General features: G+C 33.9%; 3 protein-coding genes across 3 annotated transcripts; all 3 read left to right on the top strand.

The window, feature by feature from the left end:
- The first annotated feature begins 4,195 nt into the window (after positions 1 to 4,195).
- On the top strand, positions 4,196 to 5,707 carry LOC147944679 (E3 ubiquitin-protein ligase SINA-like 2). Its single transcript, XM_087451018.1, has 2 exons — positions 4,196 to 4,362; positions 4,607 to 5,707. The coding sequence occupies exons 1-2, from the start codon at positions 4,243 to 4,245 to the stop codon at positions 5,525 to 5,527; spliced, it is 1,041 nt and encodes a 346-aa protein (XP_087307144.1). The 5' UTR covers positions 4,196 to 4,242; the 3' UTR covers positions 5,528 to 5,707.
- Positions 5,708 to 11,153: 5,446 nt separating this feature from the next.
- On the top strand, positions 11,154 to 14,597 carry LOC147944678 (uncharacterized). Its single transcript, XM_087512684.1, has 8 exons — positions 11,154 to 11,384; positions 11,449 to 11,593; positions 11,788 to 11,911; positions 12,015 to 12,789; positions 12,869 to 13,318; positions 13,433 to 13,493; positions 13,752 to 14,248; positions 14,424 to 14,597. The coding sequence occupies exons 1-8, from the start codon at positions 11,154 to 11,156 to the stop codon at positions 14,595 to 14,597; spliced, it is 2,457 nt and encodes an 818-aa protein (XP_087368810.1).
- A 2,694-nt stretch (positions 14,598 to 17,291) lies between these two features.
- On the top strand, positions 17,292 to 18,813 carry LOC104787582 (E3 ubiquitin-protein ligase SINA-like 2). The gene is made up of 2 exons (XM_010513190.3): positions 17,292 to 17,673; positions 17,928 to 18,813. The coding sequence occupies exons 1-2, from the start codon at positions 17,497 to 17,499 to the stop codon at positions 18,654 to 18,656; spliced, it is 906 nt and encodes a 301-aa protein (XP_010511492.2). The 5' UTR covers positions 17,292 to 17,496; the 3' UTR covers positions 18,657 to 18,813.
- Positions 18,814 to 21,251: the final 2,438 nt, after the last annotated feature.

Raw genomic sequence — 21,251 nt, 5'->3', positions numbered from 1 at the left:
TTATGGGTTTCAATCTTATAAATGATTCATAAGCAAGAAAGGAATCTAAATTATGTTAGATTGTAGATGTTTACGTGTTCTCAAAGTTCTCTTATAAATTCATAAATTTTTGACTCAAATTTTAATTTCTAGGTTTCCATTACTGGGTTTAGTTTCTGGCCTTTAATCTTATATAATCTAATGGTGGGATGTTTTATGTATGTAATTTGATAATTGCTTACTCATTTATTTCCCATTAGATATTACCAATTCGTTTTCCATAATATTAGAATTCAATTCGTTTTCCATAAAATTAAATTTCAGTCCCTAATTACTCTCATTTTAAGAGAATTTTTTCAGTCATGATTATTTAATTTCAGTCATTAGGTTCCTATGAAGAATTATATTATTTTTATATATCTTTCCATATTTCAATAGGTATTCTTGAATAATTTTAAATATTTTTTTGCAGGTTATCATGTTTGTTGTTTGCATTAAAACTACATCATAAAAATATAATGTGAGAATGTTTGATAAATTTACTTATTCATTAGAGTGTTTATGTATGTATTTCCTAATTTCCATGGAATGGTCCGACAATTTTGGATGACCTATGCCAATTTGTTTTTAAAAACCCATTTTCACTATCGTAAATAAAATTATAAGAACAGTAATATAAAAAATTATTTTCATAAGATAGTTTCTAAGTCCATAAATCGAAATATGTTCGTTTTGCTTGCTCACATTTTTTTGTCTTTTCAATTTTTTTCATATTCATTTAAATATTTATACAAAAATAAAAATTCTCTTAAAATGAGAGTAATTAGGGACTGAAATTTAATTTTATGGAAAACGAATTGAATTCTAATATTATGGAAAACGAATTGGTAATATCTAATGGGAAATAAATGAGTAAGCAATTATCAAATTACATACATAAAACATCCCACCATTAGATTATATAAGATTAAAGGCCAGAAACTAAACCCAGTAATGGAAACCTAGAAATTAAAATTTGAGTCAAAAATTTATGAATTTATAAGAGAACTTTGAGAACACGTAAACATCTACAATCTAACATAATTTAGATTCCTTTCTTGCTTATGAATCATTTATAAGATTGAAACCCATAAATAATTTTTTAACATAATTTAGAATATGTTCTTGCCCGTGAATCATACATAAGATTGAAGCATATTTTTATAATTTCAAAATAACCTATAAGCAGATTGTTCCTATGATGAAACCACAAACTGATAAATGGTGGGTTTAGATTAATTGAAAGGGGCCTAACTGAAAAAAGGGAGAAGGAAATGATAAGAGTTTTTTTTTTGTTTTATGGGCTTTTAGTGAATTAGGTCCAAAGTATAAATGAATTTAGTTAATTAGGTCTAAACAACTAAAATGTACAGGTGTCAGATAAATAATAGGCCAAGTGTCATCTTCTTAGCAAAAGTTGAGAAAAACCTTCTCATATTATATAAGATATTATATAAGATGTGTTATAAAGTCAAAAGGTATGCGTTAACCATTTACAAACCGTTGTTAGTTTAGGAACTTGCAATCGTTGTCTTTGTGTCTTTTAGAAAAACTATATAACTTGGATGTTGTTTTTTTGTGAAAGGATGTCGTGACTAATAGAGAATTTTTCCCCTTGAAGCAAAACTCTAACAGGCAGGAACTTGAGATGTTAGGGTCGTCGTCGGAAACAGTCGGAAGTTGGTTCCTCCTCGTAAATATCATGCCTTGGCAGTATCTTCATTTCTCTTTGTATCAGTTCATATGGCTGATCGAGTTCCCTAAAGCGTCATCTATAATTGAACCTCATCAATCCAGAGTCTCTTTTTTAGGTATCAATTATCAAACCTTTTTTTTTTTGGTAAGAAAACGGGGAAAACCCCGTATTATTTAAAATGAAAGTAAACGCATTACACATGCACTAAACGTGACCTTGAAAAACCATCAATATCCTCTCGGTAGATCGGAACAAGCTCTTTCAGGGACAAATTAAAGGAATGAAAACCTAAGGACAAAGAAAAAGCATAATTTGCCAATCCGTCTGCTAGACAATTAGCCTCTCTATACACGTGTGAAATCCGGACTATCCAATCTCTCGTAAGAAAGCCATGACACAACCGTACCAGGAAAGACAACGGGTGAGATTCACAAATCCCCGCTGTTAAGAAACCAACCACCACCTTTGAATCCACTTCCAACTCCAAACGCACAATCCTCCTTTCCCAAGCAATGTGTAGACCATAATAAACTCTTCCAAAAAGTTCAGCCAAAAGAGCCGAACACCGTCCTATATTCAAGGCGAATCCACCACACTAATTACCATTCTCATCTCGCAGAACACCACCATCAGACGCTAACCCCGGATTACCTTGTGAAGCACCATCTGTATTAAGTTTAATCCAACCACTGGGAGGTTTAACCCAGCTTATTTGTCTTTCCACTCTACCACTCCTACTCATATAATCCCCATTCCTCTTGTTAGCCCGAGATACCTCCTTCGCTATTATCAAACTTTTTTAGAATATGCCACTTTTGTTTTACCTATTTCCTGATTTATCTATAGCAATTAAATTCAACAACCTAGCTATAAATTTAAACATTTTTGTAATAAGGAATTGAGCGAGTTAAAGACACTTCATAAGTATTTTCCGGAATCTGTCCTTACACACCAAATTCGAGAACTAAATAACAAAGTAAACATACTAAACAGAACGCAAGAAAGCACGCAAAAACTAATTTATTTCTTTCATTAGCATTTCCGCTCCTTTTTTTTGTTGGCAAAATGACTATTATATTCGGAATTTGATGTGTGAAAATTCAAGAATTGATGTCAAGTACGTGGTTATTTTCAAAGTAGGTATTTATGTTTGTTTGATTAGTGGAAAGACTCCATTGATGATCAATTGATTATAGTGGGCGACATGGGGGATCACGGTGAAAGGTGATATTAAAGATAAATTGTATGGCGCTTGACGAGCGTCATCCTCGAGTAGGTGAGTTACTTTTCACATTGGTGACCTTTAAACGAGAAACACAATAAAGTAGTGTTGCACTTGCATTTCCGTTTCCTGAAACAAAAGTGTGCACGTGGGAAAAATGATATGAACTCTTACAAAAAGGGAGTCTAGTTCTTATAGGCTAGTTGTTCGTATTTCACAAAGTTAGCTTTCGAGGTTAACTCAACATGTGAACCTGTGAGCATATAAATAGTGTTGCGCAATGCTTATTATACTGGTCTCATAAAATACCATCGACAGTGCTAATTTACCATGTACTGGATCATGCTTTAAAAGAGACAATTTGAATATGCAGGTGAAATGAGAGTATATATATATAGACGGATCATGCATGATGACTCCTCTCTATGTTGTGCTTTGAAGCTCAAGATGTGTTGCTTAAATTCAAGCTTAATTATGATCCAAATTCAACACTAGTATGAATATATCTGAAGCTATAGTGCGTATACCTCTTGGATATATGCATTCATATGAGGAAAAATAATGGCCAATACTCAAGTGCTTCTAAATATTTTCCTGAATGTGAGGGTTTTTGTCCCTTATGCAATATTGCAATAGTCGTCAGATGTATAGTAAATCTCCCTCATCAAGATGTACAAATTAGAAATTTAAAGAAGATGCCAAAAGAAACTCTCAACTTGTATATCCCTTTGATGAAACTGAAACTTTCTCATTTGATCAGATCATAGCATCAACAAACTCTAGAGATTCCACTCCACCAATTTTTACATGGCAATGATCGATGGTGTTTTGTTTTCTGTTTTGATGATGAGTAAACCCAGTTTTCCTTTTTATGTTCTACAAATTTCTCAAGATCACCCTAAGTTTCTTTCTCTTAGATTTACACCGATAATGTAATATATGTAAATTTCAAAACTCTAAGAGATACAAATATAATTTACATTAAAAAATGAGAAACATAAAAATATAAGTGAAACAGAATGTAAATATCCAACTTTTCGTTTATGTAAAAGGAAACATATCAAAATGAAGAGACTAGATAAGATTTAGTGATAACGTTAAGAGGATTAGTCATCCACAGACCACATACGAATTGTGTGATTCTAATCTTAACTTCAAAAAACGTAGGGGCGGGAAGTATAAGGAAATAAGGGTTTTCAACGCACCCTTTGCTTCTGTATGTATATATATATATAAGTAGCAAAGCACAACCTGATCTCTGGAGAAGCATCTAGCAGCCGCCCAAAGAACAAAAAAACTTGTATCCATGGATAACGCTGGAGGAACTTCAAGTGGTGACGTGATGGCACGAAATGGGATGATACTCGAGCTTGATCTTCTGGACTGCCCAATCTGTTGCCTGCCACTGACGAGTCCTATCTATCAGGTCTCTCTTCTTCTTCCTTGTTTATAATTTTTTTGTTGGTAAAAAAATAATGATTAATTGCATGAACTTACGAGTCGCCCTAGAAAGATTATTTTTGTTGATATGAGACTTTAGGATAACATTGATTAGTGTAAACAGGGATTCGTATAGGTAACATAAATGTAATCTTGACTGCTATTGCTTAGTTTCTCTTTCTCTATACAACTTTGATAATATTAACTAACTCTGAGCTTTTACATCTCAGTGTGAAAATGGACACATAGCATGCTGCAGGTGTTATGTGAGACTGATGAGGTATAAGTGCCCTTCCTGTTCTTTGCCGATCGGTAACATTCGATCAAGACTCGTGGAGAGGATCGTTGAAGCTGTTATTATCTCTTGCCCTAATGCTAGACTTGGCTGCACCAAGAAGTGGGCTTATAACAAAGACGGCAGAGAATCATCCCATGCGAAAGAATGCAGCTTCACTCTCTGCTACTGCCCTGACCCAAACTGCGACTACGCCGGGGCTTACAAGGATCTCTCCGCTCATTTCATCGCCAAACACAAAGCTAATTACTCAAAGTTCAGGTCTGGCCAGACCGATGACGCACCGGTACGCATCAGTGAGAAGATACTAGTCCTTCAAGAAAATGAAGATGGTCCATTGGTTGTAGTTCAGTGTTTGAAGGGAGCACATGGTTTATACGTGACGGTGAACTGCATAGCACCTCCTACTCCAGGTGTTGGGGAGTTCTCTTATCGTCTCCTCTTCCGGAGTGGAATTCATGATGTCACGTATAGATCCAACGAGATGACCAGGATCCAGAAACTAAGCTTCGAAACTCCTGTAAACAATTACATGTTAATTCCTTATTATTTACTGGATGACGTCTCTATACTGAAGATGGAAATTAGCATTGGCGGATTGATAATAGAAGAAGTACAAGAAGTAGAAGAAGATGAATATACAAGCGATGATGAGGATGATGATGATGATGAAGGAGAATATGAAGATGATGAAGTTGATGACAATGATGATGGCAATGACGATGGCGATGATGATGGCGATGGTGATGGCGATGGTGATGTCGATGATAGCGATGATGATGGCGATGATGATTGCGATGATGATGGCAATGATGATGATGATGATGATGGCAATGATGATGAAGTAGAGGAGTAATTCTCAGTTCATATATGTTGTATTAGGTCGTTGGGTTCATATATCAGTGGCCTAGCTAGTAATGTATTTCCGAGTTTTTTTTTCTTTTTTCTTTTTTTTGTTGCTGCTGCTTTCACCCATGAACTCTCTCTAAACTCATATTTTAATGGCCTTATTGTTTTATTAATCTTTGTTTCTTTCTCTAACCATCCATTATACTTATAGTTCTCTTTGTTCTTATAATTAATTAAGCAATATATTTTTATTGTGGGAGGGTTGTATATATGGATGTTGTGCTATTGAACGGTGAAGGAGATATATTCAGCTCAATGTACACAAATCTCTGGCCACTGATCGTTCTCAATTGTCTCAAGACTCTACTCACGATCGAACACGGAGCTTTCTTGCCCGCTATGTTTTCGAAGCCTCAATCCACACAGTTTGGAAAGAGAGGAACAGAACGTGGGTTTCTGCTTTCAGGCTTCAGCTCAATCAAAGGATTCATTTCGGTGGCTTACAAAGACTTATCAAGGGAATTTGATATTAGAAGTTGCTCTCTTAGGTTTTTTTAATATTTCTTTTGCTAAACTAGCCCTTCTTTCCTTTGTTGACAATGTCCTTAAATAATTCAAATAAAATAGGTTGTTGACCAACCAAACAAAAAAAATAATATATATATATATACACTTGTTTTAGTTTGGGCTATGCGCTGTATGATTGGGGCCGATAATCAATCTGTTACTTTTCTTACCGACTGCTCCGATTTAGTGAAGATGGTGTCTTCGCTTTTCGAGTGGCCAGCCTTTACATCTTATTTGAAGGACATTCAAGCGGATAAGAAGGAGTTTGTTTCTTTTTCTCTGGTCTATGTCCCACGCATACAGAATGGTAAAGCGGACAACCTTGCGCGACGTGTTCGCACAATACCGCATTTAGTTACCTATGTAAACAATGTTCCTTCGCATTGACTCGTTTCTTATTCTTTGTTGTCAAAAAAAAAAACAAGAAGTTATTGTATTGTTGCAAACTGCGCACAAATTACTGGTACTCTTCCATATTAGATAATCTCTTAGTTTTTACTTCTTCTCATCAGCTAGTTTACTGGTTTCTTAAAGTTTTATGATTTGAAATTAAAAAATATATATGAGAAACAATAATTTTTGTATCTAACTGATATCCTATATATAAAATTAAAGGTAAGGGGAATCTCTCCATGGATGACACATCATCACCTCTTCATTAACGTTTGATTTGTTATAGACGTTAAAGATTCTCTTAATTTTAAAGTGGAGAGAATCATATAAGATATATGAGTAAATGATAGACTTACAAATTATTTAATGTTTCGTGGAATGGTAACTAGGGTTTAGTCATTTCTTTATGTAGCCAAGTCCAAGAGATCCAAAATTTAATATGTAAATAATAGTGGTATGTTTGTATTATTGAAAACTATATATATATGAACAAGTGAGTTATATTTTTGAAGCGAGTTTTGTATCAAGTATCTCAACAGACAACTTTTTAATGTCAAAAAATATAAAATATCGTGGAGGTGGAGAGGATATTAGTAGGGCACACGGATGTCTAACCAAAGATAAAGGAGAGAGACGAAGACGATTTGTTATGAAAAGAACATGTCAAATAGCATAACTATTAACTATACCAAAATAACTTTTAATTTCTATATTTATTTAGATTGGTAAAGAAACATTGTTGGTACACATTGTTTTTTAATTTATTTTCTCAAAAAAAAAAATACTTCCGCTCGCGAGCAATATGTAAATTGCTTTGCTTTTTTGTTCTCGATGTTGGTGTGTAAAGACCAATTCCGAAACAAAATATCATCATAAAGTGCCTTCAAGTGATTTATTAATTGAACAAAATGGTGGTAGTTTATTAGTTTTACATTCAGATTCAGATAGAATTACGATGTAGGTATATGTCGGATCAATTTCTTTCAGAAAGCGCAAAATTTACTAAATTCACGTGATCACTTTACTGTTTTGTTTTAGGATTTTGTGTGTAAGGACGAGTTCAAAAAAGTATTTATGAAGTCTCTTCAACTCGCTTAATTCCAAATTTAAAAACATTTCATTTTATAGGTTGTTGAATTTAATTGATGTAGATAAATCAGGAAATATATAATTAGTCTTACATTGAAAAAGAGAAACAAACATACTAGTTATGAAACAAAAATAAAAATAGAACATTTGAAAATTATTAAAATGACTAGCTAGATCTAGTAGAGTGTAAATGTCTAATAACCTCCAGTGTTCAGATACTATATAAAAAAATAAAAATAAAAACATTTTTTCTTTTCGGAAAATTTTGAGTAATGCTACCTTTCAAAAATACCAAACTTTTTTTTTGGGGGAAAGATAATTTTCTAACATATTATACAAAACCAACCTTATAAAAAGTTTCAAACATTCGTCATAAAAAGAACTAATAGAATTTTATAACTTTTTCTTTATAACATGAATGCGTTTTATAAAATTTTACAAACAATGCATTATAAAATTTCAAACAATGCATTATAAAATTACAAACAATGCAAATGTCTATTGGTGAGATCCGATGCAGAGCCATGGAGAAGGTTGTTAAAAAGCTTAGTCGCTCATGTTCAACTGCAATATACGTGTGTAAACATAGCACCGCGTATGGAAACATAGCACCGCAGTATGTTCATGCGCCATACCAAACTGTAATTACATTGGCTCTGATACCATATTAAGAATGGGCCTAACTCATTCCCAGAAGCTAGCTCAAGAGAGGAGGGTTGCCACATACTATATATATTGCTCAAGAATGAAAAACCCAACCGATGTGGGACAATATTCTAATTGTAGGTTGAAGATTGTTACTATGCAGGAAGAGAAAGAGGGTGATTTGATTGTAGTTCTTTCAAAGGATCGGATTTGGATGGCGTGTATGTGGCTGTAAACCGAATTGCAACTATGGCTCCGGAAATACACAACCTCTCATGTAGTCTGGCTAAACTAAACGAGTTTAGCACACTAAGACTTTGGATTGATGGTGAAAAATTTTCACAAAGTGAGAGTACAAAAACATCCTAAAGATGATGGGCTCATGTTCATTCCGTCTTATATAATTAAAGATGACCATTGGAAATTACGGATTTTCATCGGCAGTGAAAGAAAATATATTCAAGTATGAGAAGATGCGAAGAGTCTTCTCATCTTTTTACTCAGTTTTAGAGGTTTAAAAAAAACCTTTTTAAACGAATTGGGATCATGCTATGTTCTTTTCATCCCTTAGCGCGCTGTTTATTTATTTGTTTATATATCTACCAAACTAAGATGAATGCTTTGCATAGAAAGAGATGATGGCATGTGTTTGAAGTCTCTTGTAGTGATTTTGCATAGTTTTAAATTTGAATTGTGTTTAAAATGACACCATCGGAGTTTGGGTACAAAATAACTTGAAAAATAGTGGATTTGATGAGAATTGATGGTAAAATTTGGCAGATTATCAAATGCTATAAATAAATGATTGTTAATAATAATGGAGTTTAAGTAAAAAAAATATTTGAAGGAATAAATACAACTTATATGAATAGGTAAAAAAAAATATATGTTAAAAAACAAAAAAAAATTATATGGAGAAAGAAACAAAAGCTTATTTTTTGATTACAAAAAAAAACAATTGTAATTTCTTTTTGGTTGAAGACTAGCGAAAAATTGATGTTAGTGAAATATGATTAAAAAAAATTGATAAACAACATAAATCATCTAAAATTGATAAACAACATAAACCAGTTAGAGAACCAACATGTAAAATTGGTTCTCTAACTTGTAAAAGATTATTTGATGAAAAATTTTGGTGCCAAAATTACATCTAGATAACCGAAAGATTTTGCTAAAAATAAATTTATTACACGTTCGCATAAACAATAAGTTATACCAACTGAATGAGAGGATGCCTATCCAGCACAAGAGAGAATGTCACAAAGAAGACGAGGATGACTGGATAAGTCAAAGACAGTCACAAAGTAATAATCAGGCCTTTGATTTTGAGCTATAAAGTAATTTAAGCCCGATTATAAATGGGTTATGTTTAGCTTAGTATATAGCTAAAGTGGAGACAAACAATTGTTTTGTGACTTAGGATGATGTCTCTAGCATTTGTCTCCTAGAAACAGTTCTATGACTACGATCGATGATGTTTCTAGCAAGTCCAAAAGCTAAAAAAACGTTCTCTTACATTTATATATGTAATGAGAATAATGAAAGAGTAAGAAGATGTTATCTGAAAATTCAATCTTTTGTGGGTAATTAATTAGTTAAATTGTATATGCAGATTGTTTGCGTTAATATGTTTGCTATACAGTTGTTATAATTAGCTGGACTAATTGGAATTCTTCTATGTGGTTCTGGAGTTACAGACATTTTTCAGAAAAATGTTTTAGAGTCCATTGGCCCAATAGCTAAGCCACTAGACGCTTTATTTGGTAGCTAAGCTGAAAGATTGTTATAATCATGAAGATGGGTTAATCATGAAGTCATATGAAGTCTTTTCAGCCAAGTTAACGTCTTAAACTTATCTACAGAAAAATAATTCTACATTATGACTTCATGATACCACCTTCAGAGCCGACCCTGAATATTTATGGGCCGTAATCCCAAATACTTTAACCTAATTTTTATATTTATTCTTTTAAAATAGAAAAAGTTATTTAGGAAAAAATAAAAATTTTATTATATTAATTGGGAAGTACAAATATTAAACTAAACTTAAAATGTGTAAAAAATTACATTCAATTGCCATTAGAAAATTTTATTTAAGATTAATTAATTAATTAAATATAATTAATTAATTAAAAAAACAGAAAACGCTGAGAGATAAAAAAAATCTAGAAAAGTAAAAAAAAAATCTATTCAAATGAAAACTAATTTATGCTTGAAAAAAATAAAAAAAATAAAGAATTAACAGCTAAGATTTTTTTCAAAATACAGATAATTGTTAGTTAAAAAAAATATTTTTTTTCTCTAATAAAATTATGGACGAAAATTACTAAATATTAAAAAAATATAAACCATTTAAGACCAGCGGAATGGCGTCCTTTCTCTCTGAAAAGGGCGATTACAATGGCGATTTACAGTTATTTTCTCGATCGTCTTCTCCTTATTGGAGTGCTCGTCCGATTGAATCTTACTCCCTTTTGGTGTTGAGATTTGTCGGTTTTTCTCTGTCTAAGCGGTTACATGGCAGTTTCTCGATTCCGTTTATCTCGTTAGATAACCGCTCAGAGAAACCGCCATGGCCAAACAAGTATAAATACCTACTTCCCGGCAATTTTCCTAACCCAATTCTGTTACATCTTTCCCTCCTTCTCATCTCTGTTTCAGTCTCCGTGAAAATGAGTGACTATATTAGAAAATCTCTCCAAGACCTCGATTTGGGAATCAATGAAGCGCCGGTTCCATTACCACCCCAATTCATTGCTAAGGCGGTTACCGCAAATCGTTTCTCTTTAGTGGTTCAGACCATTAATCTGCGTAAGCAGAATCTGAGGGGCTTAATAGGTCACATGCCACGGGTTTGGGGCTTTGAAGGTTCGGTTGTTGGTTGAGTCTTAGGCCCGGGGACGGCGTTGTTTGTGTTTCAATCTGAAGAACCCCTTAATATGGTTTTGCGTCGAGGTCCTTTGTCCTTCAACGACTGGATGCTTTCTGTCCACCGTTGGCATCCTAACATCACAGATGAAACGCTGAAGATAATCCCCTTTTGGGTTAAGATAAGAGGAATTCCTCTTCTCTACCTCTCTTCTGACATGGCCAGGTATGTTGGTGATCAATTAGGACCTGTTGATACTGTGGACTTTGATGAAAATGCTCATCTGGTGGAATTTGTTTGGGTTAGTATAGACTGGAACATAGATTGTCCTTTACGCTTTCAAAGAAACTTTCAGGTTACTGTAGGCGATAATACCATCATTGAGTATCATTTTGAAGCATGTGGATGTCGAAGGTTTTTACCAACGCTGGGAGGCTGCTGAGGATCAGGCGGTCTTGTGCCAGATCCGCAAGAAAGAGCGTGTGGAGTCCGAAGGTTCCTGCTCTGCAGGTAATAAGATCGACAGAGGCACGGGGGCCCGGTACCCCCACAGTTAATATGACGATCATTTCATGGAATTGTCAGGGGCTTGGTTGATCACTTACTCAATCACGACTCCGTGGCATTTTTCATATGTATAAACCTATTCCTAGTAGAAACTCTAAATATATGTAATATGGTGTGTGACTTTGCTTACTCTTTAGGATTCTCTAATGTAATCACTGAACCCCCTCATGGTAGGAGTGGTGGTTTAGCGTTAATGTGGAAAAATAATGTTTTGGTGTCCAAGAACTTTCAGGATGCTCGAATCATTGATGTAAACATTAAGTATTATGGCTTTGATTTTTTACTTGTCCTGTGTTTATGGTCACCCGAATCCAGAGCAGCGACATCATTTGTGGGAATGACTTGAAAACGTTTCCATAAACAGAGATGGTCCTTGGGCTCTAATAGGTGACTTTAACGAAATTATTTCTAATGATGAGACAATTGGTGGTCCTCTGCGTGCTGTGTATACTTTCAGAGATTTCAAACATATGGTTTCTTGTTGCGATTTATCATACTTAAACTTCACCGGTGATAGATTCTCTTGGGTGGGAGAAAGATATTCCCACACGGTCAAATGCTGTTTAGACAGGTCTATGGTAAATTCAGAATGGAATGCAACCTTCCCAAGAGCTAATTCTGAGTTCCTTGATTTTGCTGGTTCTGATCGTAAACCAATCCTAGTTCGACTAGGGATCCTCAACTTAACCAAACAAAAGCCATTTCGATTTGATAAGCGACTGATAGGTGTAGCAAGTTTCAAAAACTATGTTTATGAAGGATGGAATGTCTGCAAGCTACAACAACACCATACAATTGGAGACCAAATAAGCCATTGTCGTTGGTATATGGCCAGATGTAAACGCAAAAATAACTTGAACTCAGCTAAACAGATTGATGTTCTCCAACATCGGTTAAACAGAGCAATGTCTAGTCTTCATAGATATGACATAGATTTAATTCCTCGACTGCGTCAAGACCTTGCCTCGGCTTACAAGAATGAAGAAATATATTGGAAACAAAAGAGCATGAATCTCTGGCTACTAGTTGGAGATCGAAACACAAAAAAAATTCATGCTTGCACAAAAAATAGATTTGCTCAAAACTTCATTCATTCCATCAATGATGAGAAAGGAAACACCTTTAGTGGAGAGACAGCGGTTGGTCGACATGCTGCAGAGTACTTTCAAGCTATGTATACCTCTACTAAACATCAAGTCTCTCCTATGTATTTTGCAGACTTTTGCCCGACACACTCCTGAAATCAATGATGAACTTACAAAGGACTTCACTAATGAAGAAATATTTAAAGATTTAGCGTTGATTGGGGACGATAAGGCTCCAGGTCGCGATGGTCTTACTGCACGATTCTACAAAGAGTGTTGGGATGTTGTGGGAGAAGATGTTACAAAGGAAATCGAGCAATTTTTTCACTCTTCAATAATGAAACCAGGACTAAAAAATACAAATATTTGCATGATCCCAAAGATTACTGAGCCGGTAACACTTTCTGATTGTCGCCCAATAGGCCTGTGCAATGTGATCTATAAGATCATCTCTAAATGCTTGGTCGTCCGTCTGAAGCACCATCTGGATGTTATCATTTCTGACTCCCAAGCGGCATTTATACCCGGACTATTAGTTACAGATAATATCTTGATAGCTCATGAGCTAATGCATTCTCTAAAGGTAAGGAAGCGAGTCTCTCAAACATATATGGCCATAAAAACATATGATCAAGTGGAATGGGATTTTTTAGAGACTACTATGCATCTGTTTTGTTTTTCTTCGACATGGATCAAGTGGGTTATGGCTACGGTCAGATCAGTCGAATATGTAGTATTGATAAATGGGACTCCATTTGGTAAGGTGATTCCGGAACGTGGAATAAGACAAGGCGATCCCCTATCACCTTATCTCTTTATTCTTTGTGCTGATATCCTAAGCTATTTAATTAAATCACAAGTCTTCTCTGGACATTTACAAGGAATTAAAATAGGCAATGGAGTCCCTACTATAACCCACTTATAGTTTGCTGATGACAGTCTGTTTTTCTGTCGAGCAAATAATCGAAATTGTCAAGCCTTAAAGGATGCTTTTGATGTCTATGAATATTATTCAGGACAAAAGATTAATACTTTCAAATCTCTTATCACATTTGGTTCTCGTGTTTATGGACATCGCCAAAATGCTATGAAAATAATCTTGCAGATCTCCAATCTGGGAGGAGGAGGAAAGTACCTTGGTTTACTTGAACAATTCGGTCATAAAAAGAAAGAGATGTTTGATTATATTGTTGCAAACTGGAGTGCCAAATTTCTTTCTCCAGCCGGGAAGGAGGTGTTGTTAAAATCAGTTGCAGCAGCCATGCCGGTTTATGCTATGTCATATTTCAAATTACCCATGGGTCTTATTTCAGAACTAGAAACAATTCTAATGAGATTTTGGTGGAAGAAGAGTGCATCTTCAAGAGGCATTTCGTGGATTGCTTGGAAAAGACTTCAATATTCAAAAAAAGAAGGAGGTTTAGGGTTCCAGGACTTAACGAAATTTAATGATTCTCTCTTAGCTAAACAAGCATGGCGGATTCTTCGTCATCCAAATACATTGTTTGCCAAGGTAATCAAAGCTAGATATTTTCTAGATGTCTCTATCCTTGATGCTACACCCAAAAAATCACAGTCTTTCGGTTGGTCCTCCATCCTTTCCGGTCTAGCTTTGCTTAAAAAAGGAGTGTGATATATTGTTGGAGATGGTTCTACCATACGAGTTAATATGGATAATATTATTGTAGTACCATCCACCTCGTCCTGTTACCTCTATAGACCCTTCTAAACAATGTTTGATATCTGACTTAATCCTTACCAATGGACCTGCTCCCTCTTGGAATATTCAAGCCGTTGAAGACATTATTAGTCCTGCTGATATTCAGAGGCTCACCCGACAATATATCCCTCAATCACGTTAAGTGGATAAATTAGTTTGGCACTATAATAAATCTGGAGAGTACACTGTTAGATTGGAATATTGGTTGGCTACTCATAACCCATTTGATAATGTTCCTGCTCCACTTGTCCCACATGGCTCTATATCTCTGAAAAATCAAATTTGGAAGTTGAAAGTGCTACCTAAAATTAAACATTTCCTTTGGAATATTTTATCCAAATCTGTGGGAACTGCAACAAGATTGGTTACTCGCGGGGTTTCCATTGATAAGGTTTGTCAACGATGCAAGAATTCTGAAGAATCTATAAACCATGCTCTGTTTACATGCCCATCGTCACAATCTGTTTGGAATTTGGCAAATATTCCACTATCTTTTCCCTTCCCTGCAACAGATTCAGAGGCTAATATCTCAACCTTACTGGACATTTACAAAGACAAGTCGTATTCTGAGGAAGTAAAACTACTACAGTTCTAGCTAATATGGAATATCTGGAAATCGCGTAATAACTTTATTTTTAATAACACCTCTGAAGACCCTCAATTCTGCTTCCATCAAGCTAAGGGTGATGTTTCAGAATGGACTCAGACTACAGGTTTCCAAACACAAGATCCTCCTATGAAGATACATCCTCATCATAATTCTTGGGTACGTCCATCGTATTCTTTTATGAATTGCAATTTCGATGCCAGTTACTCTGTAGTCTCCAACAAAACCACAGGAGGATGGGTCATCCGTGATTAATTAGGTATTGAGTCTTCATGGGGTTCGTCCGTTCTCAGAGATGCACAATCTCCATTAGAAGCTGAAGCTGAAGCTTTACTCTTGGCTATGCAACAGACTTTGCAACACGGATTTAATAATGTTTGTTTCGAAGGCGATTGCAAAGTATTGATCGATGCTATAAATGGTTGTTGGATGGATATCTCCATATTTGGCTTACTACAAGATATTCATGTCCTTGCAGGCCGTTCAGATCGGTTTCTTTTGCTTTCACATATCGTTCAACTAATGAAGTAGCTCATTTGTTAGCACATTTAGGCTGTCTTAATATAGATTTCTATACTGATTGTACTAATCCACCTATTTTGGTGATGGAACCTTTGTATATTGACAGAATTTATTCTTAATAAAATTATATTTGCCAAAAAAAATTTTAAAAAATATAAACCAATCAGAATTTCAAAATTAACATTTTATTTCAATAAAATTATTTTTAATAAGTAGAGTTCAAAGATTTTATTAAGATTTCAAATTATGATTCTCCTATCATCTTTCTTTTATTTTATTTACAATTTGTTTGGAATTTTCATATAACACTTATGATTAATAAATATGCAGAATTTTTTCTGCATATGTTGTGATTTGAAATTTTTTAAACGAAGATATATTACTCTCTTTTTTTAATGTAAAAGATATATTACTCAATCTATGGTAAAAAATGTTTGTTTTAATTTCCACATTGGAAAATTAAACTTATATAGTTGATAAATTAATAAATTTTATTTGCTCACAATTATAATATCAAAATTACTACTTCATATTTCATAAAATATTGATGCAAATACAACAAACAAACAATATGAAATTGTTATATACATCAAAAAATAAAATACTATAATATTTTAAAATAATTAGTATTAAAAATACATATATAGATTTATAGAATAATTTAAAAAAATATTAAAATAATTTTTTTAAATAAATATGAAAATAATTTTTATTATTATATTATAATTTTTTTTAAAATATTGATCCGTGCTTTAAGCACGGGATATCTCCTAGTATATTTATAAATTAGTATCACAGCAAATGTCTTTCACTTTAATAACACATATCTCCTTCATACAATACATGTCTTTAGGCCGTAAAACTTGTTCACCATTTGTCATCAATCCTTTGTATTTGTCTGTATCTTTTTAAATGGAGTATGATTCGTAATATTCACTTCTCCATTATAAATAGGGGTTATGTATAAGAGATTTGTAGAAGAATAGAAACATAAGAACAAAAAGTCTTTCATGTAGCCCAAATTGTTACAAATCAATGAAAGTATGTAGATGGAGCCCACATTTTTTTATTTTTGTTATATTTTGGTTTAAATTAACCGAATTAGAAAAACAATCGGTTAATTTTGGAAGTAAATTAAATGTCTATAACCGAACCAAAAAACTTGAGATTTACATTGACCCGAATTGAATTTTTATTTGGCTCAATTTGGCAGAATTTTAAATAATCGAATAACCTAGAAAACCGAATAAACTGAACCGTTTAAACCGACCAACCTAGTTTTTCTCTCTTCTCCCTTGATTCTTCTCATAATTCGCAACTTGTTATCTCTTAGATGAAAAAAAGGTAGAATTTTCATCTTGTACAAATAAAATGTTGTATTTCTTAAAATTTGTTAAAAGAAAGGTTAAGAATCTTTTTTTTTTGTCAAACCAAAAGGAAAAAAAAAAAAGAATTTTGAGCGAAATAGTGTCATTATTAAATATATATATATATTTGAAATAAATTTGAAATAATATAAGAAAAAGATTCATAACTAAGAGAATTGAGTTCAACAAAGAAAGAGAAAAACTATAAATCAAGCAAAACAAGTATTGATAAATCTCCTGAACCCCAAACCTCTTGATGTGGAAGCATTAATCAACCACGGGATCAAGTGGCCTTCCACCATTTTGTTAATTTGTTTCAACTAAAATCCAAATTATTATTAAAAATAAAAATCTCGGTATATGACTAATGATGAGTAAACCGGTAAATGATAAAGAGTGTTAGTAGAAACTAAAATGTTCACAAACAAGTCAGTCACCACAGATTCTGAATTGTGATCCTAAAAACCTCTGAAAACGTTCCGGCGGGAAGATAGAAAAAAAGGGGATTTAGGGTTTTACTCCACAAAATAGCGAATCCAATCTCCATGGATGGAGAAGCTTCGAGCAGCCGCCGTAAGAGACAACGAGCTCCCGCCGTTGCTGAAGAAGAAGCCGAGAATGGTGGAGGAGGAGATGAGGTGACACGATCTGGGACAATGTTCGAGCTAGATCTCCTCGATTGTCCCATTTGTTGTTACGCACTCACGATTCCTATCTTTCAGGTCTTGTTTCTTACTTCATCCCACTGTTACTTCCTTCTTCTGGATTTGATAATTGTATTGTGATTTAGGGTTTATGGATGATGATTTTGGTGATAAATGTTGCATATGTGTGAGATTAGAGGCCTTAATAGATGTTAATCTGATTACAGTCACTGAATTGTGGGTTACTAGTGTATATATATGACTGTTCCTTCCCAGTTTTAGTTTTGTATTATAGTTTCATTGACATGTGAGTTTTGCTTTCGCTTTCTCAGTGTGACAATGGACATATAGCTTGTTCGTCTTGTTGTACTAAAGTGAGGAACAAATGCCCTTCTTGCACTTTACCCATTGGTAACTTTCGATCGAGAATAATGGAGAGAGTTGTTGAAGCTGTCATTGTGCCATGCCCAAACGCCAGACTTGGTTGTACTGAGAAGTTCTCTTATGGGAAAGAGTTAGCCCATGAGAAGATATGCAGGTTCGCTCTGTGCTACTGTCCTATACCAGACTGTGACTACAGTGGCGTTTACAAGGATCTCTATAGTCACTACTATGCTAACCACGACGACGAAGACTCATGGAATAAATTCGTGTGTGGCCGTTCCTCTGGCGCATGGCTGCTCATAAGTGATAAGATTCTTGTTCTTCAGGAATCTGCAGATGGTCCCTTGGTTGTGCTTCAGTGTTTTAAGGAGCCGCAAGGATTTTACGTGACTGTGAGTTGTATAGCACCTTCTGCTCCAGGAGTTGGTGAGTTCTCCTATCATCTCTCCTACAAGTCTGGAGGTAAAACTATAACGTTTGAACTGGAGGAGATGGAAAGGATTCAGAAAGTGAGCTATCGAACTCCTGAGAAGGACTTTATGTTGGTCCCTTACTATTTCCAGGAGCAGGGGATTCGTTTGAAAATGAATATTTGCATCCGCCGGCTACAAAACAATGAAGAAGAAGAAGAAGAAGAAGAAGAAGATGATGAAGAATATGCTGATGAAGAAGAGTAATAATCATCATATCATATCCATTGTAGGTCCTTTTGTTCATAACTTCATTTACCCTTCTGATGTATTGCTGCAGCTACTTTAGTTTGTCATCTATGCACTCTAAACGAATAAGTTTCATGACTCGTTGTTTTACTTAATGCTGATTTTTCTCCAACAATCTGTTATACTACTTACCTGTCTGTTTGTTCTTTGATTCTAGTCGATGTTTTAGAATTGGAATCTTTGACTACGTATGTTCCTATTGGGATGGATTACTCAATCATATTCTTACTCTACCGTATCCGAATGTTGTCATCATTTTTGTTTGAGTTATGTTCTATGTGGTGGGGTTGTTATGGACCTATGGTTTTTAAGTGTTTCTGTAGGACAAGGTTTGATTCCTCTAACTTGTTTCTGGTAACATTCACATTTGATGAGATTGTGTTTGCTAGTCTGAGAAAATTAAACATCAGAAAGGATCCAAGAAGATGATATCTGTTGGAATTGGTTCTGCTTTCTCTACCTCTATGTTTCATTCGATTTTTTGCCTAATCTTATCAGCATTTTCTCAGTTGTGCTGTTCTCTTTTCCATTTCTGGATATTTCTTTCATTTAGCTCAGATGTCAATGTATGATCAATAGCTTCTTGCACTACTTTCTTCTCTGTTTCTTCATCCCTTTTGATATGCATAATGCATTGATCTACGAACAGACTATTTTCCGAGAACTATACAGGGCTTTATCTCATTCCGCAAGAATCATTACCCCGCTTTTAAAAACTAACTCGGTTTTGTAGTTTCAGTGTATGGTTAGATGTTACAATAATCTGCATAATGTGTTTTGCTGATGATCCATGAATTTGAGGATCACTGCATTTTGATAATTGAGATTCGGTTTCAGTTATACTCATTGCTATAAAAGTTAGGAGCCACAACTATTGTACTCTGCTAATGAGGTTATCAGTATGGTCCAGTCCAAGTATATCTTGTCTCTTTCGACTTGCATCTATTGTACTCTAGCATTAAGATAAAAGGAAGACTTCAATAAACTGGTCATATTTGCATAGCTCAAGTTCTTTTAGCTATTACTTGAGCAATCAAGAGTTGTCTACTAACATCAGCATGATTAATTTGGTATGGCACATTTTCTGTCGTAAGCCTTGCTCGTTTTATGAATCTTCCTCAATTTCATTGGCAGTCAAATAGTATTACTTCTTTTTTTTCTTTTGACTAAACGCAAAAATTAAAAATACATCACGGATCAAACTTATGGACACTGTAAACACAGAAGAGAAAACTATAGTAACAAAAAATACTTTGTTTTTCTATTGCACAAAAAAAATGGAACTAAGCTTTCAACTAATATATTTTAAATTTCTAAATTTAAAAAATATAATTAACTAACGTATTTTTAAGGGAGATTTGCATTGAGACACACTTTCTATGAAAGTATGTTCATTTGACACACTTTTTGTCCATGGGACACTTTTTGCCAATTTCACATAATTTTTAGACTATTTTAACCTTCAATCATATAAGTTGAGTTATAAACTTCATCACATTTTTTTTTTTCTATTCTTCACTTTTTTTCTCATATTCTTTTTGTAATCACTTTATTTAATTATTATGACATATTTTTTTGATTTTGTTTTTATCATTCATTATAATTTTATTTTTTCGACATTTTGAGATCCATTTTACTATATTTAAAATGAATAATTATAATACATATTATCCAATTATAGTTGAATATTTGTTGATTGTTATGTGGATGCTAAAAATTTCTTATTATGTGGATACTATACTTATTCTAAACTCAAGTCCACATGGACGATGAGTTATACACGTCCACTAAAAACTATTTTATGTTTTGGTGAAGTAGTCATTGTTAACTATCATAATATGTTAACCTCATCATATCCCCAAAAAACCTAAGCATGAAACCGTTCATCATATCATATCCTAAACTCTAAACCAAAAACTTCTATCTCTAATGGTATCCATTATGTATTGTATATGTGGACAACATTTTTTACAAAATTGGTGTCCATTAATTTGTATGGAGCAGATTGTATTTGTATCTTAAAAACTATGTTTATATAATGAAAATTTGATGTCATCATGTGGATGAGGTGCTATGGATACTGATTAGTTATACATTATCTATTTATATTTGAATAATTGCTCGCTATTATGTGGATGGTTAACATATGTAGACGAATACTTACTTTTGGATGATTAGAGAAAATATATGATTACCTAATTATCCAATTATAGTTGAATATTATTTGTTAATTGTTATGTGGATGCTAAAAATGTCTTATTATGTGGATACATATTTGTGGATACTAATGTCTTATTTGGGGATACTTATGTGGATACTTATTCTAAAATCAAATCCACATGGATGATGAGTTATACACGTCCACTAAAAACTACGTACTTGTGTTTTGGTGAAACAATCATTGTTAACTATCAAACAATTTTGACCTCATCATATCTCCTAAAAAACTAAGCATGAGACCGTTCATTATATCCTATCCTAAACCCTAAATCCTAAACCTCTAAACCCTAAACCCTAAACCCTAAACCCTAAACTCTAAACCCTAAACCCTAA

The sequence above is a fragment of the Camelina sativa genome, chromosome 5 (genome assembly GCF_030686135.1).
Source record: "Camelina sativa cultivar CO46 ecotype springtype chromosome 5, ASM3068613v1".
Classification (NCBI taxonomy): domain Eukaryota; kingdom Viridiplantae; phylum Streptophyta; class Magnoliopsida; order Brassicales; family Brassicaceae; genus Camelina; species Camelina sativa.
This window is presented reverse-complemented; position numbering and strand designations above follow the sequence as displayed.